The 24,982-nt window shown below is 36.9% G+C and overlaps 1 protein-coding gene across 1 annotated transcript in view; it reads left to right on the forward strand.

Annotated features, from left to right (window-relative positions):
• The first annotated feature begins 561 nt into the window (after positions 1-561).
• The window catches only part of RAD21 (RAD21 cohesin complex component), a 28,084-nt gene continuing 3,663 nt past the window's right edge, over positions 562-24,982 (forward strand). The window contains exons 1-12 of the mRNA XM_057532083.1: positions 562-773; positions 7,638-7,812; positions 12,522-12,651; positions 14,036-14,135; positions 16,120-16,226; positions 16,531-16,737; positions 17,195-17,320; positions 17,650-17,772; positions 19,553-19,776; positions 20,993-21,152; positions 21,591-21,736; positions 24,601-24,750. Coding sequence (XP_057388066.1) covers positions 7,669-7,812; positions 12,522-12,651; positions 14,036-14,135; positions 16,120-16,226; positions 16,531-16,737; positions 17,195-17,320; positions 17,650-17,772; positions 19,553-19,776; positions 20,993-21,152; positions 21,591-21,736; positions 24,601-24,750 — 1,617 coding nt within the window. The 5' untranslated portion in view covers positions 562-773; positions 7,638-7,668. The remainder of the gene's footprint in view (positions 774-7,637; positions 7,813-12,521; positions 12,652-14,035; positions 14,136-16,119; positions 16,227-16,530; positions 16,738-17,194; positions 17,321-17,649; positions 17,773-19,552; positions 19,777-20,992; positions 21,153-21,590; positions 21,737-24,600; positions 24,751-24,982) is intronic.

Raw genomic sequence — 24,982 nt, forward strand, 5'->3', positions numbered from 1 at the left:
GCAAGAGAGGGAGCAGGAGGCAGGGGCTGGATCGTTGTATCATCTTAAGTACTTTGGGTAATAGCACATAGGCAGATACTATCTCACTATATCGTCATTATATCCCAGACCCTAGCAATCATAGTATGTGGTTCAGAGAAGACCGTCTATAAATATAGGTTGACTGAATGAATGAACCGCTACATTTTAGAGAACTTATTCAAGGGCTTTATGTTACATTCGTTGCTACAGAACCATTTAAATGAATTTTTATGTAAGGGGCACACAAAACTACACAAAGACAGGTTTTTTTCCTTTAAAACAAGCCCAAGGATAAAGCTACAGCCAATCAGCGCTTCCTTGGCAAGCACTGCGCGCGCGCCGCTTGCCAGTTCCGCGATGCTCGAAGACCCTCTAGCAAGAGAATCACCTTTGCGCTTGCTCAGTTCGGGGCTGCTCAACCAGAGGGCGGGTGCCAAAGAGAAGGAAATGGTCGCTGAGCCTGCGTCGCTCCTTCTGGGGCTTAGGCTGGCTGCGCAGGCGCACAGGTACCATTTTGACCGTAAACATCCTGCCGATTTGAACCGAGGATTTGGGCGGCAGGAAGAGCCGCGGCGTAACGGCAGCCATCTTGTTTGTTTGAGTGAATCGGGAAGGAGGCGGCGGCCGTGGCGGCGGCGGGAGCTGCTCCGAAGCTACACCTCACAAGGGCTCCCCCCTTTCCCCGCCCCCTCCCCCGACCCTTTTCCCCTCCCCAGGCCACCCAGCCCGCCCAACTCCCGGCGGAGAACAAGGTAAGATAGTCGGCCGACCCCTTCTTTTCCTCCGGCTCTCTTCCCCCCACCCGTTCCCCGCCGTCTTGCCGTCGGGGAGCGGGACTCCGGGGTGGGGGGGGGGGCGCGGGAGGGCGAGGGAGATGTCGGCACTGCCTGCGCCCCGGGTCGGGGCAGTGCTGCCACCCTTCGAGCTCCCGAACCGCAGCGCCGCCCGCCCAGGCCCCTTGCCCAGGTGCCCGCCCTCGGCCGGGACCCGCGCAGCCTGGGCCCGCATCATCGTCTATTGGGTAACAAATGGTTCAGGTCTATTTCAAGGCCAAAGAAGCAGTTACTCGGTCGGTCTCTCGGGGAGACGCGGCTCCCCGAGGAGGCAGAAGGAACCCCGGGCCGCGGAGGGCGAGGAGGAGGTTTGAACGAGCGCGCTCTGGGCACAGGGCCGCCTACTCTTCGGGCGAAAATGGCTGTCTGGGAAGACGCGGGATTCGGGGCGGGAGGCGGCGGCGGCGGGCTGGCCGCCCGTGACGCCAGCTCCGAGGGGCCGCAGCCGTCCGCCGAGCGTGGGTGCGGGGGTAGGAGACACGCGGGCCCTGCCATCGCGGCCACGGTGGGGCCGGAGGACGGGGCGGGCCCCTGGCTAGGGACCGCTGTTGCTCCCCCTTCCCCTTTATTTTTTTATAAAGGAAGATGGTTACGATGGGGATATCAAATACTGGCCAGACCCATAGAAGACGCGACCGAGGGAAGTTGCCTCTGATTCTTAGGAAATTAGCATAATTGGTTTTCCTCCCTGGCTTTCCTAGCGATTGAGGATATTGAGTGTTGTATTTGGGCGGGGGCGGGGGGGGGCGTTTCTGACAAATAGCCTGGTGTCTCTTTCTTCGCTGAGAAAGGCTTTGAGAATGATCTGTGATAGTGTGGGGTGACACTGTCGAGCTGTGCTGCTGCCAGACTTAGCGGCCTTCTTCAAATTTGAAAGAGGGAAACGCTGGAGGGTTTGGCCACCTTACGATTTGTTAGGCTTTCAGTGTTCGAAAACGCGCTTGAGTTTTTAAGGGTTTCTGGTAAAGGCTACTGTTCATCGGCTTCCCTTTGCAAGCGAAAGTTAACATCTGCTCTCCGTATATTGTTTAGAATGATCATTGAATTCCAGAAACAAATTGCCGTTTTCTTACAACGAATGTAAATGCTAGGGAGCTGTGTGGTTGTGGAGAATGTTGAAGACAGGCTGGAGAAGCTTTCCTAAGTTGTAGAGTCATTAAATTTCTTTGTTTCATGTTGGGAGCTACTAATCAATTACTTTTAAAAAGGCATTGATGAGGACGTATGCCATACCCAGTGATTAAATTATTACCAGTTTGTAGATGAGGTGACAGCAGTGCATAACTCAGTGGACATAGTGCCTTTTTATATACAAGTCAGAATTACATTGATAGAGCATAGCTTTTACCTTTCTTGTGTTTATAGAGGCAACACATTAGTACAATCTAGGATTAACTTTTCTTAAGGATGAGAATGTCTTTCCTGGTGAGGTCCTATTTATTGGAACATAAAGATTCTGAGAGTTTTATCTTTTATAGTTTGGTACAGAAGGGAAATTTCTAATATCAGAAATGAAGATTTTGTGTTTTTTGTTTAAATGTTGTGATGTCAGAATTGTTAGGCATGGTCACGATAGCTGGTATGTGCTCTGTGGGAGTTTTTTTTCCAAAGTAACTATTTGCGTCTGTAGTGGCATTGTGTTGGGTATGATATGATGTTCTGTTTAATTTTCATAATACTGTTCGGGAAACATCCCCATTTTATAGATGAGAAGGCTAAGACTCAGATGTTAATTCACTTTTAACCCTTACAAAACAACTGTGGAGGGAGCTGAGTTTGAACCTAGGACTGTGATTGTAAAACTCTCCTTCAAAGAACATTAGTATCAAAAGGGGGAGGGGAGCTCTAGGGTGCAGGGTTGGAAATACCTTCTGCCCCTGAGACACTCCCCTAGCACCCCCAAAGAGATGGGTCCATTCTTATCTGAGTTCGATGTTGATGTTTTCTAAGGTTAGTAATCACTGAATTTCCACCTTCCAGTTTTTTATAGTTAGGAAAAGTGAACTACACAGATTAAGCAGCTTAACATGCTAGTTACTGGCAAAGCACTCCCAAAATAATTGTTTTTACTTTGAATAGATGACGTTCGTGTATGCTATAAGTTAAAAAAAAAAAAAAAAAAAAGTCCAACAGTACACAGGGGTAGTCCTCACTTTCTCCCTGGACCCAGGTTCCAAAGGTGACCGGTGTCATCAGTTTTATTTGCACTCCATAGATATTTTTTGCTTATGCAAGTGCATGTTTGTATACATGTATAGAGAGAGCTCTCTTTTATCATTGTTTAAGAGTGCATGGGAATTCTATTGTATGATTGTATTAATTTGCTAAAAGTCACTTATTAAGGGCTAGCTAGGTTATTTCTAGTACTTTGCTGTTAAAAGTCATGCTGGCAAGGCAACATAGTGTTTAGTTAGACTTGTGGGCTCTGAAGTTCAAGTTCCACTTGCATTAAATACTGGTGACCTTTGCCACATTCCTTATCCTTTCCTTGTCTCTTTTCCCTGGTCTGTAAAATGGGCCAGTATTTATCTTTTAAGACTGTCACGAAGAGGATGGACACATAAAATACTTAGAGCTTAGTAAGTTTTGGGGTTTTTTTTTTTGAATTGTTATTATTATACATCCTCAAGTATACTTTTGGTTTATTACTGGAAGTGCAGTTTCTTGCTGGAGAGTATGAGATGTTGCCACATTGCCCTTCAAAGAGGTCATACCAATTTATGCAACCTGCTTTTTACAAGTAGGTTGTATAAATTATACAATTTATGTATCCTGCCCTGCTTTTTAACAGATGAGTGAAATATTATAATGAGTTAACATCATTGTAGAAACGTGAGCTGTAATTTGACTTCGTTTTTTTAGAAACATCTTAAAGAAATTGCCGTTTTTGCGTTCCTGAATATGTTCTAAATTATCAGTCTGTCATTTCACATCAGATTTAAATTACTTTTTAGGATCAATTTTTAAAAGTTGTTTGCTGCTTTAGAAAAAAATTGAGCAGTCATGAAATTGGTAAGCTACGCTTTTTGACCAAATGCAGGCTTTCTGCTAAGATCTTTTGTAAAGGATTAGCAAAATTTAGAATCTTTAAAACTTTCAACCAATCTTCTTTTGAGATGGGTTAAAGGTTTGGTATTACTAAGGGAAAAAAAATGGTTTAAAAGGCAACCATGATTACACTTTACTCTTATTTAGGTATAAGCCAATAGTTGATCCCCTGCTGTACATCAGGCTTCCTTTAGTTATTAAGGTGATTTCCTCTTGCTAATTGGTTCCCAGATTAATTTTAGCACCACTCTGCTTTAGTTACTCCCCATCCAATGCCAAGAAAGCATCTGTTTAGGAATCTCTGCCTGGGCATAGCTGGGATATTTTAGGCATGGTACTCTTGACTAGCAGCTGAAGTGCTGGCCATGAACTGCTGACACCTGTTGAGACGTGCCAGTTTCAATTTCTAAAATTTCCAGAATTTTTTACATGTATCAATTATGAGATCACTTGGTGTATTTCATTTCCTTATTCATTAAGCACTTATTTAGTAGTTGACACGCAGCTGGGAGTATTCTAGGAGCTAAATAGTAAGAGTTTTTTTACTTATTTGGAACATGACTATCTTCTATAGTGATACTTGGAGCTTATTGTGTATGACACTGATTGTATTTCTGAGAACACACAGCTATATTGGATTTCTACAAAATCCTGTAGATTGTATTTATAATGCTGTAGAGGCAGCTTAATTTTTATGCTAACAAACTTTAAGGCTTGAAGTAGAAGCACTGCAACATAGGAGGCTCTCTTTGATTTTGGGAAGCAAATTTTGATCTGCTAAGTGGAATAGAAGGTGCACTTGAGGTGGTGTTGTTTAATGCTTTTACCTTAGAGCATTTGATCCGAATTCTTCCTAGTTTAGTATTCCTTAGTTCTTTTCTTAACTCCACATTTGAGAGAAAAAGTTCACATCATTAGGCAGTTGATGAAGCCTATTTTATTTTTGTCTTTAGAGAAAATTTTCCTAGTGTGAATGAATGATCCCCTGGAAGCATCTGGTTCAGAGATTGAAAATTCCATTAAGTGATGGAAACTGGAGATGAGGCAGACCTGACTGAATTACTCTTGCACCACCACCCTCCCAAACATTTTTGACAGGCATAAAATCTCTTGCCTGGGATACATTAACTAATATGTATGTATTTTCTGTACCTTATTGGAAAGAATGAGCATAGTTTTTAATTGAAAGTACAGTAAGCAAACTTCTTGTTTAAAATTTACAGTCTCTTTGTAAAAACATGAAAATTCGAGTTAACTTACTCTGGATCTTTTTTCTTAAGCTAATTCAAAAGAAATTTTGCATTCCCAATAGCCGTGTATGAGAAATGCAGCGTCTCTGTATCCCCACCAGCATTTGCTTCCTGTTGCCGTTATTTTTTATTTTAGCTCCTATAAGAGGTGTGCAGTGATATCTTATTGGGTCTTAATTTGCATTTTTCTAATGACTAGTGATGCTGAGCATCTTTCTTGTTTTTAATTTGCCATCGGTATATTCTCTTCCTTGAAATGTCCTTTTTTTTTTTGCCCATTTCTAGTTGGATTTTTTTTTTTTTAACTCTTTAGTTTTGAGAGTTCTTTATATGTTCTGGATCCAGGTCCTTTTCAGATATGTGGTTTGCAAATATTTTTTCCCATCTTCTATCTTGTCTTTGCATCCTCAATGGGTTCCTTCATATTAGGTTCTTTTCCTTTATAGGACATGTTTTTGGTACAATGTCTAAAAATTCTTACCAAGCTTTAGGTATCAAAGGTGTTCCCTTGTGGTTTTTTCCTTAAAATTTTATAGTTTTACATTTAAGTCTGTGGTTTATTTTGACTTAATTTTTATATAATGTGTGAGGTTTGGGTTGAGGTCTTTTTTTTTTTTTTTTTTTTGGCCTATGGGTGATGTCTGATCGCTCAAGCGCCATTTGTCAAAGACTAAAAGACTACCTTCCTCCTTTGAATTGCTTCTGCATCTTTGTGAAAAATCAGTTGGACTTAATTGTGTGGATCTATTTCTGGGTTCTCTACTCTGTTCCATTGATCTGTGATTGATCTGTGTGTCTTTCTCTTCGCACAGTATTGACTGTTCTAGCTATATAATAAGTCTTAAAATTGGGTAGACTGATTCTTCCCACTTTATTTTTCTTTTTCAAAATACTTTTAGCTATTCTAGGTCTTTTGCCTTACCTTATGAGTTTTAGAAAAATCTTGTCAGTAGGTATTAAAAAACCTCATTAGAGTTTTGATAGGAGCAGTGTTAAAGTTTCTTTAAAAGCTAAAGGAACACTTATCATGCTGTCCAGTAACACCGCAGAACATTTGTCTTGGAAAAATGAAAAATTAACATTCACCAGAAGTCTGTATACACTATTATAGCAGCTTTATTTGAAATAGCCAAAAACTGGAAACAACTAAATGTCCTTCAGTAGGTAACTGGCTAAGCAAATTGTGGTACTATAACCACCCCCATGGAATGCTACTCAGCAATGAAAGGGAACATGCTGTTAAGACATGCAACAAACACCTGGATGAATCTGTAGCATGATGCTGAGTCCAAGAAGCTATTCCAAAAAGTCACATACTGTATGATTCCGTTTATATAACATTCTCAAAATGATAAAATCTGAGTAAAGAACAGAGTGGTGGTTGCCAGGACTTAGGAATGGTAGGGAGCAAGGGATAGGTGTGATATAAGTTTTAAAAGTTTTTAAATTTTAATTAGTTTTCATGTGTTTTGGGTGTGCTTGAGTTTCTTTCTGTAAAAGCATGACTTACCTTTTTTAAGTGTTACAGACATTTTAGAAAAAGTTCACTTGGCAAAATAGATTTTCTAAAATTTTCTGTGGAAAAGGGAAAATACATGATATAAGGGAAATTATCTTTTTACACCTTCACATGCTCTCCAAGCTGGAGTTTTTCAGGCTGCTTTTTTTTTTCTTAGGTATTAATACATTAGCTTGCTAAAAGGAAAATAAAAGAATAATATACTTGTGTTTCTACTAAGACTATTTCAGTCATGAGATAAATTATATACTGTATCATTGTCCTGAATTTAGTAATCAAGTGCTTTTCAGATTCCTGAGTTGAGAAAACTATACAATGCTTCATCTTTTTAAGGCTCAACGTTTCTAAACTACTTACCTGTAAAATGGGGCCCACCCACTTACTTATCTGCTTGGTGAAATATGAAATGCTTGTCATGAGGTAGCAATTATTATATAATGCATTTAGCTAAGAATCTCAGTTTTTAATGGGGTTCTAAACATGGAAATTTCCTCATTGATTAATATCTGTGCCTGAGTGTTTTTCTTCTTCGACATTCTTTTCTTGTCATGAAGAATATATTTTCTGGCTTTTGGCCAGAAGCAGACTTATTTTTACAGTTAGTAATCAGGATAGGAATGGAATTAACACTTGATGGAACTTCAAAAAGAATAAGAGTTTTCTGAAGACAGTTTTTACTTAAAGGAAAAAAAACAAACTAGCACTTTTATTTTAAGATGACAATAGGGCATGGAAGTGACTTGACTTGTCCCCTTTCCTTTCAGCTTAGTGTTTGGGGGGATCTTTTCTTACCCTCTCAAAATTAAACAATAGATTGTTTTTTATATGCATACTATACTTCACTCAAGCCTTTCATAGTTTTCATATTTAGAAGAATAGGAGACTTTTATTTTCAGGTTTCTTGTATGTCTTGATAAATAATTCAGTTCTCATATGGTGTTTGCATTAATTTTTTGTCCCCTTCAGGTTTCCTCCTGTTTCATAGTCAACCAGAACAATGTTCTACGCACATTTTGTCCTCAGTAAAAGAGGGCCTCTGGCCAAAATTTGGCTAGCGGCCCACTGGGATAAGAAGCTAACCAAAGCCCATGTGTTTGAGTGTAATTTAGAGAGCAGTGTGGAGAGTATCATCTCACCGAAGGTATGTTTGATGTTGATATTTTTATTCACTTTGTTGATTGTTCATTGATGTGTGAAATAGAATTCTATAAAAACAGCTTCTTAGGTAGGCACCTATGTATATTGGAGGTAAAGAAAATCCATAGATTAGCCAGAGTTTCAATTTGATACTCTCTTCTTTTTAAAAATTCTGTTGAGTACACAGATATCTTCATTTGCCTCTTTTAATGGCAGATAAGCATGGCTGGGCAGTACCCAAATATTTTATATTTAACTTTCTAGATGTTTTTATATTAAATATGTGTATAGGTGTTCCTGATTGAGGAATTTACAGACTTTTCAAAATAAGGACCCATTAATTAGAAGATGTTGCAGGGGCCAGATCTGACTATTGATACTTTATCCACGTAGCAAATAGTATCCAGGACACTTGCTCCACCTCAGCTTCACAGGCCTACTTGCCGTTTCCAGAACTTTTTCCCGTCGTAGAACTTTTGTACTTGGCCATGCACTTTCCCTAAATATTTAATTACTGTGTTCCCCTAGAATGGCAGCCTCATGAATGTCCTTACCTTATCTGCCTTGCTTACTACTCTGTTTCTAGAGGAGGTTTTATTGATATCCTCTGAAACTTCTGAAGCAGTGGTTTCCACCCTTGGATTTCACAAATTGAATGAGTTAATATGTGCTTTTTGTGTTGCCAAGGAAAGACCATTCAAACAAACAGACACAATTATAGCTGCTAACATCATGAGCATTTCATTGAGGAACAGACAGGTTGACTTTAAAAATGTATGAAGGGCTAATCTCAAAATAAAGGTATAGTCCTTGAATATAATTTTTATATATATACACACACACACACATACACACATATATATACATATCACATCTGTGTTTTAAATGTCCTTTCCTGGGCTTTGTATTTATGCATATGCATACACACATACATGTACCAATTTTCCTATTTTGAAAGCATTCCAGATTGCAGCTCTCTGGATCAGCATTGGGAGCTACTCTTAGAATTAACAGTTTGGACAATGCTGGTATAGTGTGTTAAATAAGAGTAGTTCTTTATTGCTGAAAGAGCAAGGGGATCCCAGGAATAAAGCTGGGATGTAGCGGAGACTTGTTCAGAAAAGTTATCTGGGAAAATAAATGTCTTACAGGAGAGAAGTGGAAGTTTGTATTTGGAATTAGAGTAAATTATAAAGTTTCTATCTGTATATGGAAATTCAACTGGTCTTAGAGTTATAGTGTAGAATTTATTGGTGTTAAAGATGTTTCTATTACATTATTTCTAAGACAATACTAATTAGAAAACTTTACAAACAGGGGAAAATAAGTGACCTGTAGTTCTACCACCTAGAGAAACCTTTAGTATTTTGGTATGTCTTCTAGACTTTTATGGGTGCATGTGTTATACACGTAATTTTTCTCCTTTTCTATGCACGTATTAAAAAAAACTGCATTGTAAGTTTTGTAACAGGACTGCATTCAGGAAAAGCTCTGTTCATAACTCTGCCATCATTTTTAATGGTTGCATTGTACATTGTCATAGTTTCTTATCCACAGAACTTAAATACACAAAAAAACCCAGAAACACACTTGACCAAAATTGAAGTGAGGTCATTTGTGTTTTCATAAATTCACTGTAGAAATACTAATGTGTATGGTTATGGGGAGCTGCTGCAGACACTCCTGGGAATGTTTTAATAAACGGCATGTGTACTGCATTACCTTTATAATATTCAAAAAGCTCTGAATTCCAAAACACATTTGGCCCCTAGGACTTCAATAAAGGATTATGGACCTGAAATTTATCATTTTGATTGTGTATGATTTATTTTACCAGCTTCTTTTGGGAGGAAGGGAAATAATCATATTTTTTCCAAATTTTTTGAATTTAATTCCTCTAGTCTGTATAATGCAACCATTAAAAATTATGATAATGCTATGAACAGAGCTTTTCCTGGATGCAGGCTCATTACAAAACAGTATAATACAGTTTTTTGTGTACACATGCACACAAAAAGAAAAATTGTGTTTATGTATATATAAAAGCCTAGAAGGCATATTAAAATATTACTAAAGGTTTCTCTACGTGGTAGGATTACAAGTTTTTGTTTTCCTCTTTTTAAAAAACAGCCGTTTAGTAACTGTTACTTGTAAAATCTTTTGTTCTGTGTCTTTCCTTAATGTTGATGTTTAGGAATATAATTATTGGAGCAGGTGGTATACTTACTTTAAGATTTCTGATGTGCATTAACAATTCGCTCTGTGGGGAAATTGTACCAGTGTGCACTGCTGGTCGAATTGTTTGAGAAGATGATATTTTCTTTTTATAGGTATGCTTACTGAGTTAGGTGAATGGAGAAAGGAGAAATTGAACTCTTTTCTTGAAATTGATATGTGTGGCTAATCTTTAACATCCATAAGCAAGTATTGAGGGTGATTTGGCTTAAAAGGATAACAAACTTTTTCATAATATGTGCAGAGTACTTTGCACCCCATTAGGGACACTGCAACTTTAAAAACCATTTCTAAGTGTGTTTTTCTTTGATTGGTTGATTTTGTTTTATTGTGATAGAATATATCACAATAGATATCTCCACAGGGTGAAGTGACCTGAAAATTTCTAATGTCTGCTCTTGTTGTGCAGTTCTTGTGGTGAAATGTTGGTTTAGTCGTTTAGAACAAGTGTCAGACAAATTGCTCCTTGCAGCTGCATGCATTATCTCTCCCCGCTTCCCCTCCGTCTCTAGTTGGAACAGCCCCTCTTAATCCCTGCAGAGTTTTCCTTGGATGTATAGCCTGTGTTCTTGATTATACCTACACTCTTCACATGAGCTAGCTCAACAGCAAAAATGCCACACCTCATTTTACCTGTTCCTGGACTAAACTCTGAACCAAACTAATCCAGAAAGAAAGACTGCCCAAACAACCACCTTTTTTTTTTTTAATGAGGTGACTACTTTATTATCTGCATTTTTAAGGAATTTACTTTGAGGTAATACGTTCATTTATAACATTATATAGGTTTTATGTTTCTACTTCTGTATACCCCACAGTGTGCTCACCACCAAAAATTCAGTTTCCATCCATTACCATACAGTTGATCCCCTTTAGCCATTTTGCCTTTTCCCCCGTCCCCTTCTCCTAAGGTAACCACTACTCTCCTCTGTACTTCCATGTTTTTGTTTAAGCACCACCTTTTAAAAGTTGCTAATTCTGGACAAGATAATGGCATGCCAAGATTGGGGGTTTTTTCCCTCCTTTTTTCTTAGGTGAAGGTGCAGTCAGTAGTAATTTTAAATTTCCTAAGACTACACCATAAAGGGAGATTCTCATTTTCCATTAGGAGCAGTATTTTAATTGGGTATTATTTTTCATATCAGGGATTTATCATCAGATAAGTCCTAGATTTAGTTATAAATTTATTACAGTTTTAGATACTTAAGAATTTATAACACTAAACTTCATAATTTATGCTGTTATGAGATGTAACCATAAATATAGAGCCTGAGAGTTATTGTAAATAGGATTCTAGACTGCTATAGAGAGTACCCATATTAAATAAAACAACACATTGTATTTGTAAGTTATAAGTAACATAGTGTACTAAGCATAATTTAAACTTTAAGCAAATATTTAACAGCTTTCTTTGCTACTTAAAAATTTGATGTTTTTATGGTGTGATCTGGAAAACAGTCTGGTAAAGTTGAGCTCATGTTTTCTTGTTCTTTAAAAAAAAAAAAATTCTTATTATAACCAGAGGAATTTTGAATCATTCTATTTAGATTGGGTATTTACTTCTCTCATTCTTTTCGCAACTACTCTGTCTCATCCCACATACTGGATCCCCCGTAAGCACTGATCAAGATCTACCTTGTTAAAATACAGGCTGAGGAATGTGTTTTCTTGTGAAGGAAGATGGATGCCGTTATCCTTTATCAGTTAGTATGCTTTCCAGTCAGGTAATAAAAGCTCAGGGAAAAGTGGCTTAAACAATAAGGACATTAACAGTCTTATTTAACTAGAAGTTTAGAAATAGGAAGATCTAGGATTGGTTCAGCAAAGGACTCACCTTTCTTCGTTTATTGGCTTCTGGTCCTCATGCGTACGGCCGCCTCGCAGTTACGGGGGGACTGCCGGCAGCTCCAAGCCCCACCTACTCACAGTGCAGGAAGGGGAGAAGGAAGAGAGGGGTGTTCGTTGTGTTGTGTTTTGTTTTAATTGGGAAAATCTTTCTCAGAAATTCTCTGACCTTCTTGACCCTTCTCGTTGGCTGAACTGGGTTACATGCCCACTCAAAAACAAGCGCCAGCAGAGGAGAATGAGACAGTCATCCTTCAAGACTGGGGACATGCACTTCCCAAATAAAATCAGAGTTCAGTTAGCCAGCAAGGAGCAATGACTAGATTGGCAACCAGAAGTGCCACATACTTCTTAATGTGCTAATGACAACAATTCATGGATTGCCTTAATACTTGCTTCATAGCTACCTTCACATCTATATTAATTCATGAATTTCTGCCAGTCTATTCTTCGGGTATACTCAGGAAATTTACAGGTAAAGGCAGTGAGAAATAAAATATACACGATTGTGAGGTAGCTTCAAATAAATGGTTAAAAGTATGGAGAGATATGAATTGCACAACATACAAGCTTTGAAGTAGTCTCTAAATCCAGAAAATTAACTTTATAAAATAGAGTAATGTTAATTCACAGGTGAAGATGGCACTCCGAACGTCAGGACACCTCTTACTGGGAGTGGTTCGAATCTATCACAGAAAAGCCAAATATCTCCTGGCAGATTGCAATGAAGCGTTCATTAAGATAAAGATGGCTTTTCGGCCAGGTATTGTTGACTTTTTTGTTTTGTTTTTAACTTTGGAGTTAATCGTGTTTAGTTTAAAAACTGCTAAGCAAATATGCTAGATGAGCGTAGTTTGTTTTGTTTTAATTGCACTACAGGGAACCCTTTAAAAACGGGGCAGAACTTAGAGAGGCAGTGTTTCAAGGGAAAAAACCGATTTTATTTTTGTTCTACGTATGGAATTATGACAGTTACACCTTTTTCGTTATTCCTTTGGAGCTGCCTTTTTTTTAACCCCTTTTTCAGCAATCATCAGAGGTTGAAGTGTGGAAAACTAATTGTTCTATGATTTTTAAAAATAAAGCTCAGGAAAGAAAATCTTAGAATTTTAATTTTTTCCCGAATAATTTTAGTGTAGTCTTAAAATCAAATTCACTTTTAGCTTAAGTTGTTGAGACTTTATTAAATGTTCTCTATAGTTCCTCATTGTTGTTTTGTTTTAGGTAATAGTTGATTCTGAAATTAGACTCTAGCAACCAAATTTCCATCTGCATAGATAATTACTATTGTATAATTTTTTAAAGCATTGACAAAATTTTATTCTGATTAAAATAATCTCAATGTGTAGGAGAGATGCCTTATATCGTAATTTCTACTGTTGTTATATTCTTATGCTTCCATTTATTTTAATATATAAATAGTGAAATCTTTGAGATCTAAGATTTGGTTAAAAGTAAAATATTTAGGTGGGGGCCATGACACTTTAGGCAGAGGCCGATGATTTCTCATATGTGGCTACTAAGTGTATTTTGCTTAAATAACATGTTTTGTTTCTTTTTATCTTTTGAAGCAATGCATTTTTATTATAGACCACTTGAAAAATATAGGGGAAAATGTAAAGAAAATTAAAATAATTTAATCCCACTTTCCTAAAATAACCAGTTCCTCTTAACATTTGAGGTATTCTTTTGCAGTCATTCCTTTTCCTAATAAATTTCATGCTTATTTAGAAAACTGTTATTAATATTTATTTGTTGATACGTCCTTTTAAAGACTTCTCAGTTTAATGCATAATTAGTGCTTTGACCTCTTGTAACACAAGTAGTGTGGCTAATGATTATTAAAAAAACAAAAGTACTTGAGCTTCAGTGGTACTTTGCAAATATTATCAACCCTTCTGGAATATAACCTTAGGAAATTATACTGACTTTTTTTTTTTTTAACATCTTTATTGGAGTATAGTTGCTTTACAATGGTGTGTTAGTTTCTGCTTTATAACAAAGTGAATTAGTTATACATATACACATGTCCCCATATCTCTTCCCTTTTGTGTCTCCCTCCCTCCCTACACTGACTTTTTACCTTCCTTGATCCCTTGATAATCTTTGGTGTAGCCAGGTCTTCAAGCTTACCGTTTCTTTTCCAGGTGTTGTTGACCTGCCTGAGGAAAATCGAGAAGCTGCTTACAATGCTATTACTTTACCTGAAGAATTTCATGATTTTGATCAGCCACTGCCTGACTTAGAGTATGTCTCTCTCTCTCTCTCTTTTTCTTCTTCTTTTTTTTTTTTTTTTTAATTATTGACTTGGTGTACAAAAAACATTATTGGCTTACAAATGCATAGTTTTCTTGGGATGTTTTGACATTGCGTTAACATGTAGCTAGAATGCATGTGCTTTCATTTAGGGTAGTATATAAATATGAAACATAACCTAGAAGTGTTTCTTCTATAAGATCATGTAGAAGATGCCAGCTTTAAAACAGCTAAGAGAATTCTGATTTGCTTAGGCAATTGTGTAAACTGAACAGCAGTCTAGCTGTTTGCTTTACATAATGATATCAGTAAACTTGAACTGTTGCTTCATGATTTTTTTCAGAGGTATATACTAAAGTCATCTACCAGTTTATCATCTTGGCCAAGCTATACTCAGCCACAATTTTTGTTCTTTTCTTTTATTAATAAACATATGAGATAACTTTCTATAAAGAGCAAGAAAGGGTCATTGTCACACAACATTTAAGAAGAGAAAGTTGTACAGAGATGGCCATTACAGCAGAATACTGTGGTATGTTGTTTCCCTCTTCTCAAGTCTTCAGAATTCAGCTGTTATTACCATGACAGGGAATGTCACTGTCACTTTCCAAGCGATTGAGTAGCACGATTAGTTATCCGAGAAACCCTCTACACCAATCCCCATTTATTTTTTGACAAATTTGTTTGCTTTTTTAAAAAATGATCTTTGACTTTTAATTATAGGAGTAAGTTTATGATTTATTTTGAATTTATTGTGTTAATTAGTGCTAGGCACTATTTGGCTGCTTTACTTTTTCCTCCCTTTCTTTATACTTGTTTTATTTTTAAAAAATTTTTATGGTGGAATTTTTTAACATAGCTAAACAGTAGAGAGATTAGTAAATATTATGAACCCCAGGTGCTGATCATCCAGCTTCTTTCATTATCAATGTATTGCCAGTTTTATTTCATGTGTACAGTTGACCCTTAACACAGGTTTCACCTGGGAGGGTCTACTTACGTGCAGATTTTTTTTCACTAAATACATGCTACAGTACTACACAATCTGAGGTTGGTTGAATTAGTGGATGCAGAACCACAGAGGGCTGACTGTAAAGTTATATGTGGATTTTTGACTTCAGGGGGAGAGGTGGGTAGGTGCCCCTAAATCCCATGTTGCTCTAGGTTTCAGCTGTATTCCCCCAATTGACCTTCTAACAATGGATTATTTTAAAGCAAATAACAAATATTTTATTTCATCTGTAAATACCTCGGAATGTATCTCTTTAGAGGCAAGGAATTTTTAAAACAAAGCCATAATAATATCACAGTTTTCAAAAAATTACAATAATTCCTTAATATAATGCACAGTCAGCAGTCAAATGTCCCCAGTTGACACATAGGCCCCCCCCGCCATGCTTTGTTTCAGCCACGGTCTGTACAGAGTTTCCAGACTGCATTTGGTTGATATGTATCATAAGTCTCTCTTTAGAACCTGTAACAGAGCTACATGTTTTTTGTATGTTTGTCCTTGCCATTTATTTGCTGAACAAACCTGGTGATTTGTTTGGAAGTATTTACATTCTGAATTTGGTCGATGGTATTCCACATTTGTACTAAACAAAGACTCAGAAAAGCCAGTTAACTTCAGTGTTCACACAGCCTGTACGTTGCAGGGCTCTGATGAAAACCCAGGCCTGTCTAGCCCATGCATCTCTCAGTTTTTGCTCTGTATACCATGTTGCCTTATGTAGTGATTTCAGCATATTATATTTTGCTCGCTGGTCATTAACAGTTTTAAAATTTAAATACAAATTAAATTAACTTCCACATCATTTAGATTCTTGGATTGTATTTATTTAGTATTAAATATTTAGGCTCCATAGGTTGTATGTATGGTGTTTTTTCTTGCTTATATAAAGAATTGAGATGTTTTCTCTTACAAATACATTACAATGAGACTTGAGACTACAATGTATTTGAAATTCTTTTAAAGTGACATCGATGTGGCCCAGCAGTTCAGCCTGAACCAGAGTAGAGTGGAAGAGATAACCATGAGAGAAGAAGTTGGAAACATCAGTATTCTACAAGAAAATGATTTTGGTAATAGAGAAACAAATCATTAGCCATTAGCTATAATGTTAAAATTACGTTACTCAATATATTTAGGGTAACCTAAATTTGGATCTTATATTTGAATTTTCTCATTACGCCCCAGAATCAGTTTATGAAATATAATAGATGCTAAAGATTTAAAGTTTAAACTAGATGTTTTAATATTCAAAGATAAATAAGACTTCAGTAAGCAAATGTGACATTATAATTAAAATAAATCATTAGCCATTTTCTTTTGATTCGGTGATGCTTCTAACTTTTCTCAACTAATGACCAACTAAAATGTGTTTAGGTGACTTTGGAATGGATGATCGTGAAATAATGAGAGAAGGTAGCGCTTTCGAGGATGATGACATGTTAGTGAGCACTGGTGCTTCTAACCTCCTATTAGAGCCTGAACAGAGCACCAGCAATCTGAATGAGAAAATTAACCATTTAGAATATGAAGACCAATATAAGGATGACAATTTTGGAGAAGGAAATGATGGTGGTATATTAGGTAAGTCACAACAAGGTGATTATTCTAACAATTTCTTTATTTAGTTGTGGGGTTTTAGAGCAGTTGCTAATTCTTAGTCTTGAGCATCTCTCTAGGTATATATGTGTGAATTGTCACCAGTTGGTTCAGTAAAAGTTTTCTGTAAACCTGTAGCCTAAAAATGTTTTAACAATACCTAATTTTGTTTAAAACTGCTTGTCTTGGAGTTTTAAGTTTTACTAATTCTTCGAAGTGCTCTATTTGTGTTTAAGTAAATACATGTTTTAAAATTGAGATTTTTTTCATATGTTAAGTGTTTTATACTTCTGTATACTACCTTGAAGAGAACAGATGCATATTGAATACAGATTTAAATTTTTTAATTTAATCCATTTTAACATTATTTTTCCAGTGATTGGCTATTGTTCTTTTAGCATTTCTTTTTTAAATTGTAACTAAATTACATTCCCTATTTCAGATGACAAACTTATTAGTAATAATGACGGCGGTATCTTTGACGACCCCCCTGCCCTGTCTGAGGCGGGGGTGATGTTGCCAGAACAGCCTGCGCATGATGATATGGATGAGGATGATAACGTATCAAGTAAGCATGTCACGTTCAGTGATCCTGGGCATGATGTGTGGCATCCAAAAAGATACTCACTGTAGAAGACCAAAAGCTAAACGTTTCAGCTTTTGATGAACTGTAAATCTCCTTAAAAGCAGTGCTTATGATTGATTCTCTTCAACCCTGTGCTCCTTCCCCTTTTTTGGGCAATAGGTCAACTGGAGAGACCTCCTTATAACTAGAAAAGTGTTTTTTCTTTGGAGCCAGTGGGTTTCTTTCAGTTACTCAAAGGGATTTTTTTCCCTCATTTGCTGGATATATGTTAAATACCCAAGCCTTTTGTGACCAGATTTCTGCTTTTATAGTGGGTGGGCCTGATAGTCCTGATTCAGTGGATCCTGTCGAACCGATGCCAACTATGACTGATCAAACAACACTTGTTCCAAATGAGGAAGAAGCGTTTGCTTTGGAACCTATTGATATCACTGGTGAGCAAACAAACTTTTTGACTTAGAACTTTTTCTAGTTCTGGCTCATGTCCACTAATCTGCTGCTCATTTTCAATATAACTAAACTTCTTTTCTCCTTTGTTAGTCATCTATTATAGAAACTTTAATTCACTTATAATTCGAATATCTTACAGAGTATCTTTACAAGTTGCTGTGAAATAAAAGTATGGAACAAGCTTTCTGCTAATAAATATCTTAGTCTTTGGGGGTTACAAAAATGCTAACAGGCCACATGTGTAACAGAAAGCATTGCAAGGCATTTTTCAGTAAAGTACAAGATTGACTAATCCGTTATCTTCCAACATTCTAGATTCTGTGTATGCTTTGGGCTACAATCTGGGAAAATCTAAAAATACTTTTATTTTTAACTGGAAATATCAAAGGTTCTAAAATCAGTATTTTTCTTATGCTGCTTATTAAGAAACACAGCAAAGCATATTTAATTGGGGGTGCTGCTTCTGAGTAAAAGAGGCAGTATGTAATCTGGATGTGAAACTTTAAAATTTCTAGATGGTGTATGGGTACAATGGGGTAGAATACCTTAAGTCATTTACAGTATAATTCAAGATACTGTTATGACTTCTAAGTAAAACAAGATTAACTTTTTGGGTTTCCTACTTAGAATCTGATCACCAAAAATTCTGATTTGGGCTTCTGGTTTAAAAAGAGTACTTACTGTGTAGCTATATTTAGGAACTAAAAATATAAAAATGAACAAGTCTTTATCCTCGTGGAACTTAAATAATAGGGGAACATGGGTAATTAAGTAAATTATATACTATATTATTGACAGATATTACAGAGATCTATAAACAAGGTAAGAGGGACGTATACTGCAGTGTTTAAAATAGGATAATTGAGCTTAGCCAGCTGTTAACAAAAACTTGAACTTTTTAATTTCAAGGAAGGGAACTCAGTAGCTGGAGGACAGGGCCTGGACAGAGGCTGTCACTGTATAACATCTTTTTGAATCTTGAATTTTGAACCACACGAGTATTTTATCTATAAAAACCTATGGGGTATATAACATGTATGACAATGAAATCTTGAGGAATTTATTTAATACCATGAGCTTTTCTGTATCTTAAGAAATTGAGATAATGTTGCCTCTTTGTAAGAGTTTAGTAAGGATTAGAAATGAGGATACAAAAAGTGTATAGGATGGAGTTCAGGGTTCATCTGACTGGGTTTGCGCTTGTTTCACTTTATCAAGCTGCTTGTGCAGCTGCCATATATGAATTGTAACTCTTCCAATAAAAATCCATAGTTGCAACCATTTAGGGAGTCCTTAATCTATGTCAGACATCATACTAAATATTTTACAATCCCCTATACGTGGTTGGCCATATTTCAAATGAGAAAATGAAGAGGTTAGCAAAATGAAGTTAACTTTTCTTAACGGTCACTAACTTAATAAGTGGCAGAACCTAGGACTTGAGCCCAACGCTGAATCAAGTGTGATGTGTTTACAATATAAAGCTACATGGGCAAAAATGAATTGGCTCTTGCCATTATTTTGCTCATTTTGTGCTAAAAGTCAATATTCATTCGTTCAGCAAATTTTTATTGAACATCTATTGTATGCTAGCCTCTATATGGTACTTGGGAAACACGACTTAAAACAGATTCTACCCTCATGAAAGCTTAACTTCTCTTCTAGGTGTTTAGAAAAGCAGGAATATAATGAGACCAAATCTGGTAGTTGTATGTTTCATGCTGGCCTCAGAAAAGATGACCTTATTTTCTTTTATCATGCCAGTCAAAGAAACAAAAGCCAAGAGGAAGAGGAAGCTAATTGTTGACAGTGTCAAAGAGTTGGACAGCAAGACAATTAGAGCCCAGCTTAGTGATTACTCTGACATTGTTACTACTTTGGATCTGGCGCCACCCACCAAGAAATTGATGATGTGGAAAGAGACCGGGGGAGTGGAAAAACTTTTCTCTTTACCTGCTCAGCCTTTGTGGAATAACAGGCTACTGAAGGTAATATAGTTTGCAGAATTTTAAATTTCATATAGATTTGGACCATTTTTTAAAATAAACTTTAAAAACTTGTTTGAATCATTTTTGATCAGGTATTTTTCAGTGATATAGCATCTTGTCTTTTTTTTCCTCCCTTAAACCACAGTATACTGAACATAAACCTGATCTGAAAGATCAAGATAAGTGACACCTGTATTTCTAAAAGATGTAGAATGAATCTTCCCTATTCTAAGAAGACACTGATGTTTTTAATAATAGTTCTTGCTCCTCAACTTGCTGTGATATATTACAAGTTCTGTTGCCTTAGTGTGTTCTGTGGTTCCAGTCTACAATCTTCAGATGTTGCTTTCTGGCTAAAACAAGGGGTGGTTCTACTTTTCCCACAGTACAGAAATCTGGCTTTATGAGAATTTTTTTTCACTTACAGGCCCTTTCTGCTCACTTTAGGTTCCAGACTATTCTAAAGCAAAGTTCTGAGGTGTCATAGAACCAATTGATTTTTACTATAAAGTGTTTAAAGCAGCAAGGCTTTGGTAAAACTGCTGTATATTGGAAGCACAATCGTATATAATCATTTGGAAGAAGGTCTTTAAGTGTTTTTTTTTTTTGACTCAGTGGTCTCATTGTTAGGAATTTTTCTTAAGGAGGTAATTCAAAAAGCCACTTCTATAAAGATGTTCATTAATTATTATTTAGTTAAATTTTTTAAAAGAAACTTAAAATATTGAAGAATCATTCAGGTGTGGCATATATACACGCACATATATATTTACTTCCACTCAGTGGAATATTCAGTCATTAAAAATACTAGAAATGACAGTTAATGAAATTGCCATACAATATTAAGTGACAAGGGCACTATGCAAAGCTGTTGGGTATGATTTGTTAGATTGTTTTAAGTGTATGAATATGAAAATAAACTGCAGGTAAATAAATTTAGAACTTTAGTGTTATATCCAAGTCATGAGACAATGGTTAAAAATTTCATTCTTAACTTTTCTAAAATTGCTGCAGTGAAAATTTTTACATAGAGGATTTCAAATTATAAAGTAGAATGAAGCATGAATATGATATAACATTAAGTAGAAATCATGCTAAATTATATATACACTGATTGTTAAAGCATACTTATGGAAAATAGTAATGCCATTGGTAGGTTTTCGGTTCATGTGATTTATAGTAGAGATTTTATAATTGATTTTTTTTTTTTTAATAGCTGTTTACACGCTGTCTTACACCACTAGTACCAGAAGATCTTAGAAAAAGGAGGAAAGGAGGAGAGGCTGATAATTTGGATGAATTCCTCAAAGAATTCGAAAACCCGGAGGTTCCCAGAGAGGAGCAGCCCCAGCAGCAGCGGCAGCGCGATGTTATCGGTCTGTCCCGTTGCAAGAGCTCCCTGAGCAAATCTAAGTGAACACTTGGCTAAAATTTACCTGTATATCGCCAAAGTGAAAGAAGTCAGGAACAAAGACGTGTTCTCAGATTTTTAGACAGGGAAATACATGCCTTATAGTCTCTGATTCCTTTGTTAGATGGGAAGTTTTCTGTTTTCAGAAAGGTCTGAGGTTTAGGACTTGGCCGAGTGATAGTCTGCTAAAGGATTGTCCTGCCTTGGACTGGAGGTGGGACATGTCCTTTTAAAAACCTCTTCCCACCTTGAAATGTATTATAAATTTAGTAACCTTTGTGGAGGTAAAGTTTTATTCAGCCTTCTTCATTAGGGAAAGTCTTAGCATATTAGTATTAAATGGTTCTAAAATCTTGTTGAGGACTGTATGACCGTAATCCCCTCTTCGTATGATCAATTGCAGATGAGCCCATTTTGGAAGAGCCAAGCCGCCTCCAAGAGTCAATGGAGACCAGCAGAACAAACCTGGATGAGTCAGCCATGCCTCCACCACCACCTCAGGGAGTTAAGCGAAAAGTGGGACAGATGGACCCAGAACCCATGATCCCTGTAAGCACAGCTCTCCAAGGTGTTTGGGGTGTGGGTGTTCGGGCAATGTTTTAGATCCCTAGTAATAGCAAGTGTTGTTTAAGGAGACCTTTTGAAGTATCTTGCTTTGGGCAGAAAGTAGTAAGGAATGGGTCCACAAAGAATGGCAGCTGAGGATCACAACACAGTGTGCCGTGAGTGGGAGGCATTCTTAGGAGTTTTTGGTTTTTCTGACTCTTGGATAGAGTCTTGCTTCACAGTGGCCTAAAGTGAGCATCCTTGGCTACTGTGGAATCCTTGACTCTGAACTTGGTTCTGGTTTTTATTTCACTTCTCAAACGTTAGCCCATGGTGAATCTGACAGTTCTAGGTAGAATAAGAAAAGCAGCATATGGAACCTGTTAAGTACATTGTGAGTAAAATGAAACAAACTGCCTGCTAATAAATAACTTTGTCAGCAAGATGGAACATTTTTCCTCCGGTTTTATTGAAATATAATTGACATATATAAATTGAATTAGTTTCGGGTGTACAATATATAATGATTTGCTAGATGTGTACATTGTGAAATGATCACCATGGTAAGTTAACACCCATCACCTTGCAGGATTAGATTTTTTTCTTGTGAGGAGAACTTTTAAGATCTACTCTTAGCACCTTTCAAGTGCATAGTATATAGTTGAACCTCCTTATCCAAGGATGTATACTGAGGGCTGTCTGCAGTACATTGTCTTATGTAAGAGACTTGAGCATCTGTAAATTTTAGTATTCAGAGGGGATCCTGAAACCAATCCCCTGCAGATACTGAGGGACAGCTGTATTGTTAATTGTAATCATCATACTGTGTACTAGATCCCCAAAACTGACTGACCAACATCTACTCATTTCCCCCATCCCCTAGTAACCACCATTCTACTCTCTGCTTCTGTGAGTGTGAGCTTTTTAAGATACTTGATTCCACATGTAAGTGATTGATATATCTATCATACAGGATTCAGCTTTCTCTGATTTATTTCACTTAGCGTAATGCCCTCAAGGTCCATCCATGTTGTCACAAAAGGCAGAATTTCCTTCTTATGGTGAATAATATTTCATTGTGCATGTGTATCATATTTTCTTTATCCATTTATGTGTTGATGGATACTTAGGTTGTTTCCATAGCTTAGCTATTATAAATAATGCTGCAGTGAACATGGAAGTGCAGGTATCTTTTCCAGATAGTAATTTAATTTCCTTTGGATAAATAGTGGCTGCACCAATTTCCATTCCCACCAACAGTGCAAGAGGGTTCCCCTTTTCTCCTCATCCTTGCCAACACTTGTTATCTCTTGTTTTTTGGGTGATGCTTTATTGTGGTTTTTATTTACATGCCCTTGATTAGAGATGTTGAGCACCTTTTCGTGTACCTGTTGGCCATCAGTATTGCTGTCTTCGGGAAAATGTCTATTCAGATCCTCTGCCCCTTTTAATCAGTTTGTTTTGCTCTTGAATTGTGTTGCGTTCTTTATATATTTTGGATATTAATCTCTTATAAATGATTTGCAGATATATTAGTTTGATGAAGTCCTACTTGTTTATTTTTGCTTTTGGTGTCAAATCCAAAAAGTCGTCAGGACCAATGAGCTTATCACCAATGTTTTCTTCTAGGAGTTTTATGGTTTCAGGTCTTAGATTCAAGTCTTTAATGCATTTCAGTCTTTTGCATGTGTCTGTCCAGTTTTCCCAACACCATTTATTGAAGAGATTGTCCTTTCCTCATTGTATGCTGCTTTGTGCTAAATTAATTGACCATATATGCGTAAGTTTATTCCTAGACTCTCTATTCTCTTCCGGGTTCTGGTTTATTCTTTATAAATATTCCTGTATATCTTTAATACTAAGCAGTTTTAGGCTCTCTTATTAAGAAATCAGAATATGCTCGTCCAGTTGCTGAAAAAAGGTAAAGCGACGTCTTGCTACTTCATTTAGACTGGCTACCATTAAGTTCACTTAGTGTTCCTATCCTGAGTGTAAAGGAAGGAGGTGGTCTGGTTTAAGGCTTCCCAAGCTTAAGTAAGTCTATAGAATAAATTAATTCTGGGCAAAGGGAGGCTTTTTGGTACCTTAGGCTCTTTTGGTTCAGCCTCCCTCTATCATCAAGACATTGGCAAAAGAATATTCTTTGCCAATTTTAACAACTAGTTCTCTATGCCCTCTGATGGTAAGGAGTTGTAAAAAAAAAAAAAAAAAAGCGTTTTTGAGTTCAGGAACGGGAACAAGTAATTAGTGGGTTACTCTAGTACCAACCACTCTCCAGGTAATTGTTCCCTTGTCACTCTTTTAATGTTCTCATGTGTTTGTATTAAGTCAGAGAAGAAAGAAATTCAAGAAATGGACCCAGAAAAATAGTCTCCTCATTCCTAATATTTGCTGCTGGAAGAGCACAAAGGCTCTTTAGAGCTCAAGCTGAGTTGCAGTAGCCTTATACAGCAGTGGTCGACAGTACCAGGCTAATTAATGTTAGAGCCTTTTTGCATTGCCCAGGAGTCGTCAGTGGGTTCTGTTTAGTCCTAAAATGCTAATACAGAAAGTGTTGAGGGTTTTTTCTTGTTTGCAAATTCCTCACATAGACTTTAAGTATTTGACTTCTAAAAAGTAAGTATAAAAACAAAACACTTTCGTTCTAGGGTAATAAGATAATGAATGGATTAATTTCCTTTGTAAAGTACTTTAATGTTGTGGCTTTACAGTAAAAGAACAAGATGTGTAATCAGGTTTTGATTATGAGGAAGTGTGAAAAGTATTTCTTTTCATTTTGAAAACTGCAGCAACTACATGGTTGCATAGTTAAGAGAAGCTACCCTTAAAATGTGCATCTTAAATTGCCTTATCTTTATTGCTTTAAGCCTCAGCAGGTAGAGCAGATGGAAATACCTCCTGTAGAGCTGCCCCCAGAAGAGCCTCCAAATATTTGTCAGTTAATTCCAGAGTTAGAACTTTTACCAGAAAAAGAAAAGGAGAAAGAGAAGGAGAAAGAAGATGATGAAGAGGAGGAGGTAAGGAAACGTTGTAAAAAAAGATCTGATGAATAAATTCCCATTCTAGCTTTAGTGAAAATCTTCAACCAGCTCTTATTATTTTTCATTTTGGAGCTGAGTTCAGAGTGATGAAAAATGTTTGAATATAAGCAAAACTTAGCCAAATTCTTAGTGATCTACACCATCATTAAGAACTTCAGATGTTATCTCTCATTTGGTCCCTTGGGGGCTTTTCAAGGACATGGGACTT

This window comes from Balaenoptera acutorostrata, chromosome 17, assembly GCF_949987535.1.
Source record: "Balaenoptera acutorostrata chromosome 17, mBalAcu1.1, whole genome shotgun sequence".
Classification (NCBI taxonomy): Eukaryota; Metazoa; Chordata; class Mammalia; order Artiodactyla; family Balaenopteridae; genus Balaenoptera; species Balaenoptera acutorostrata.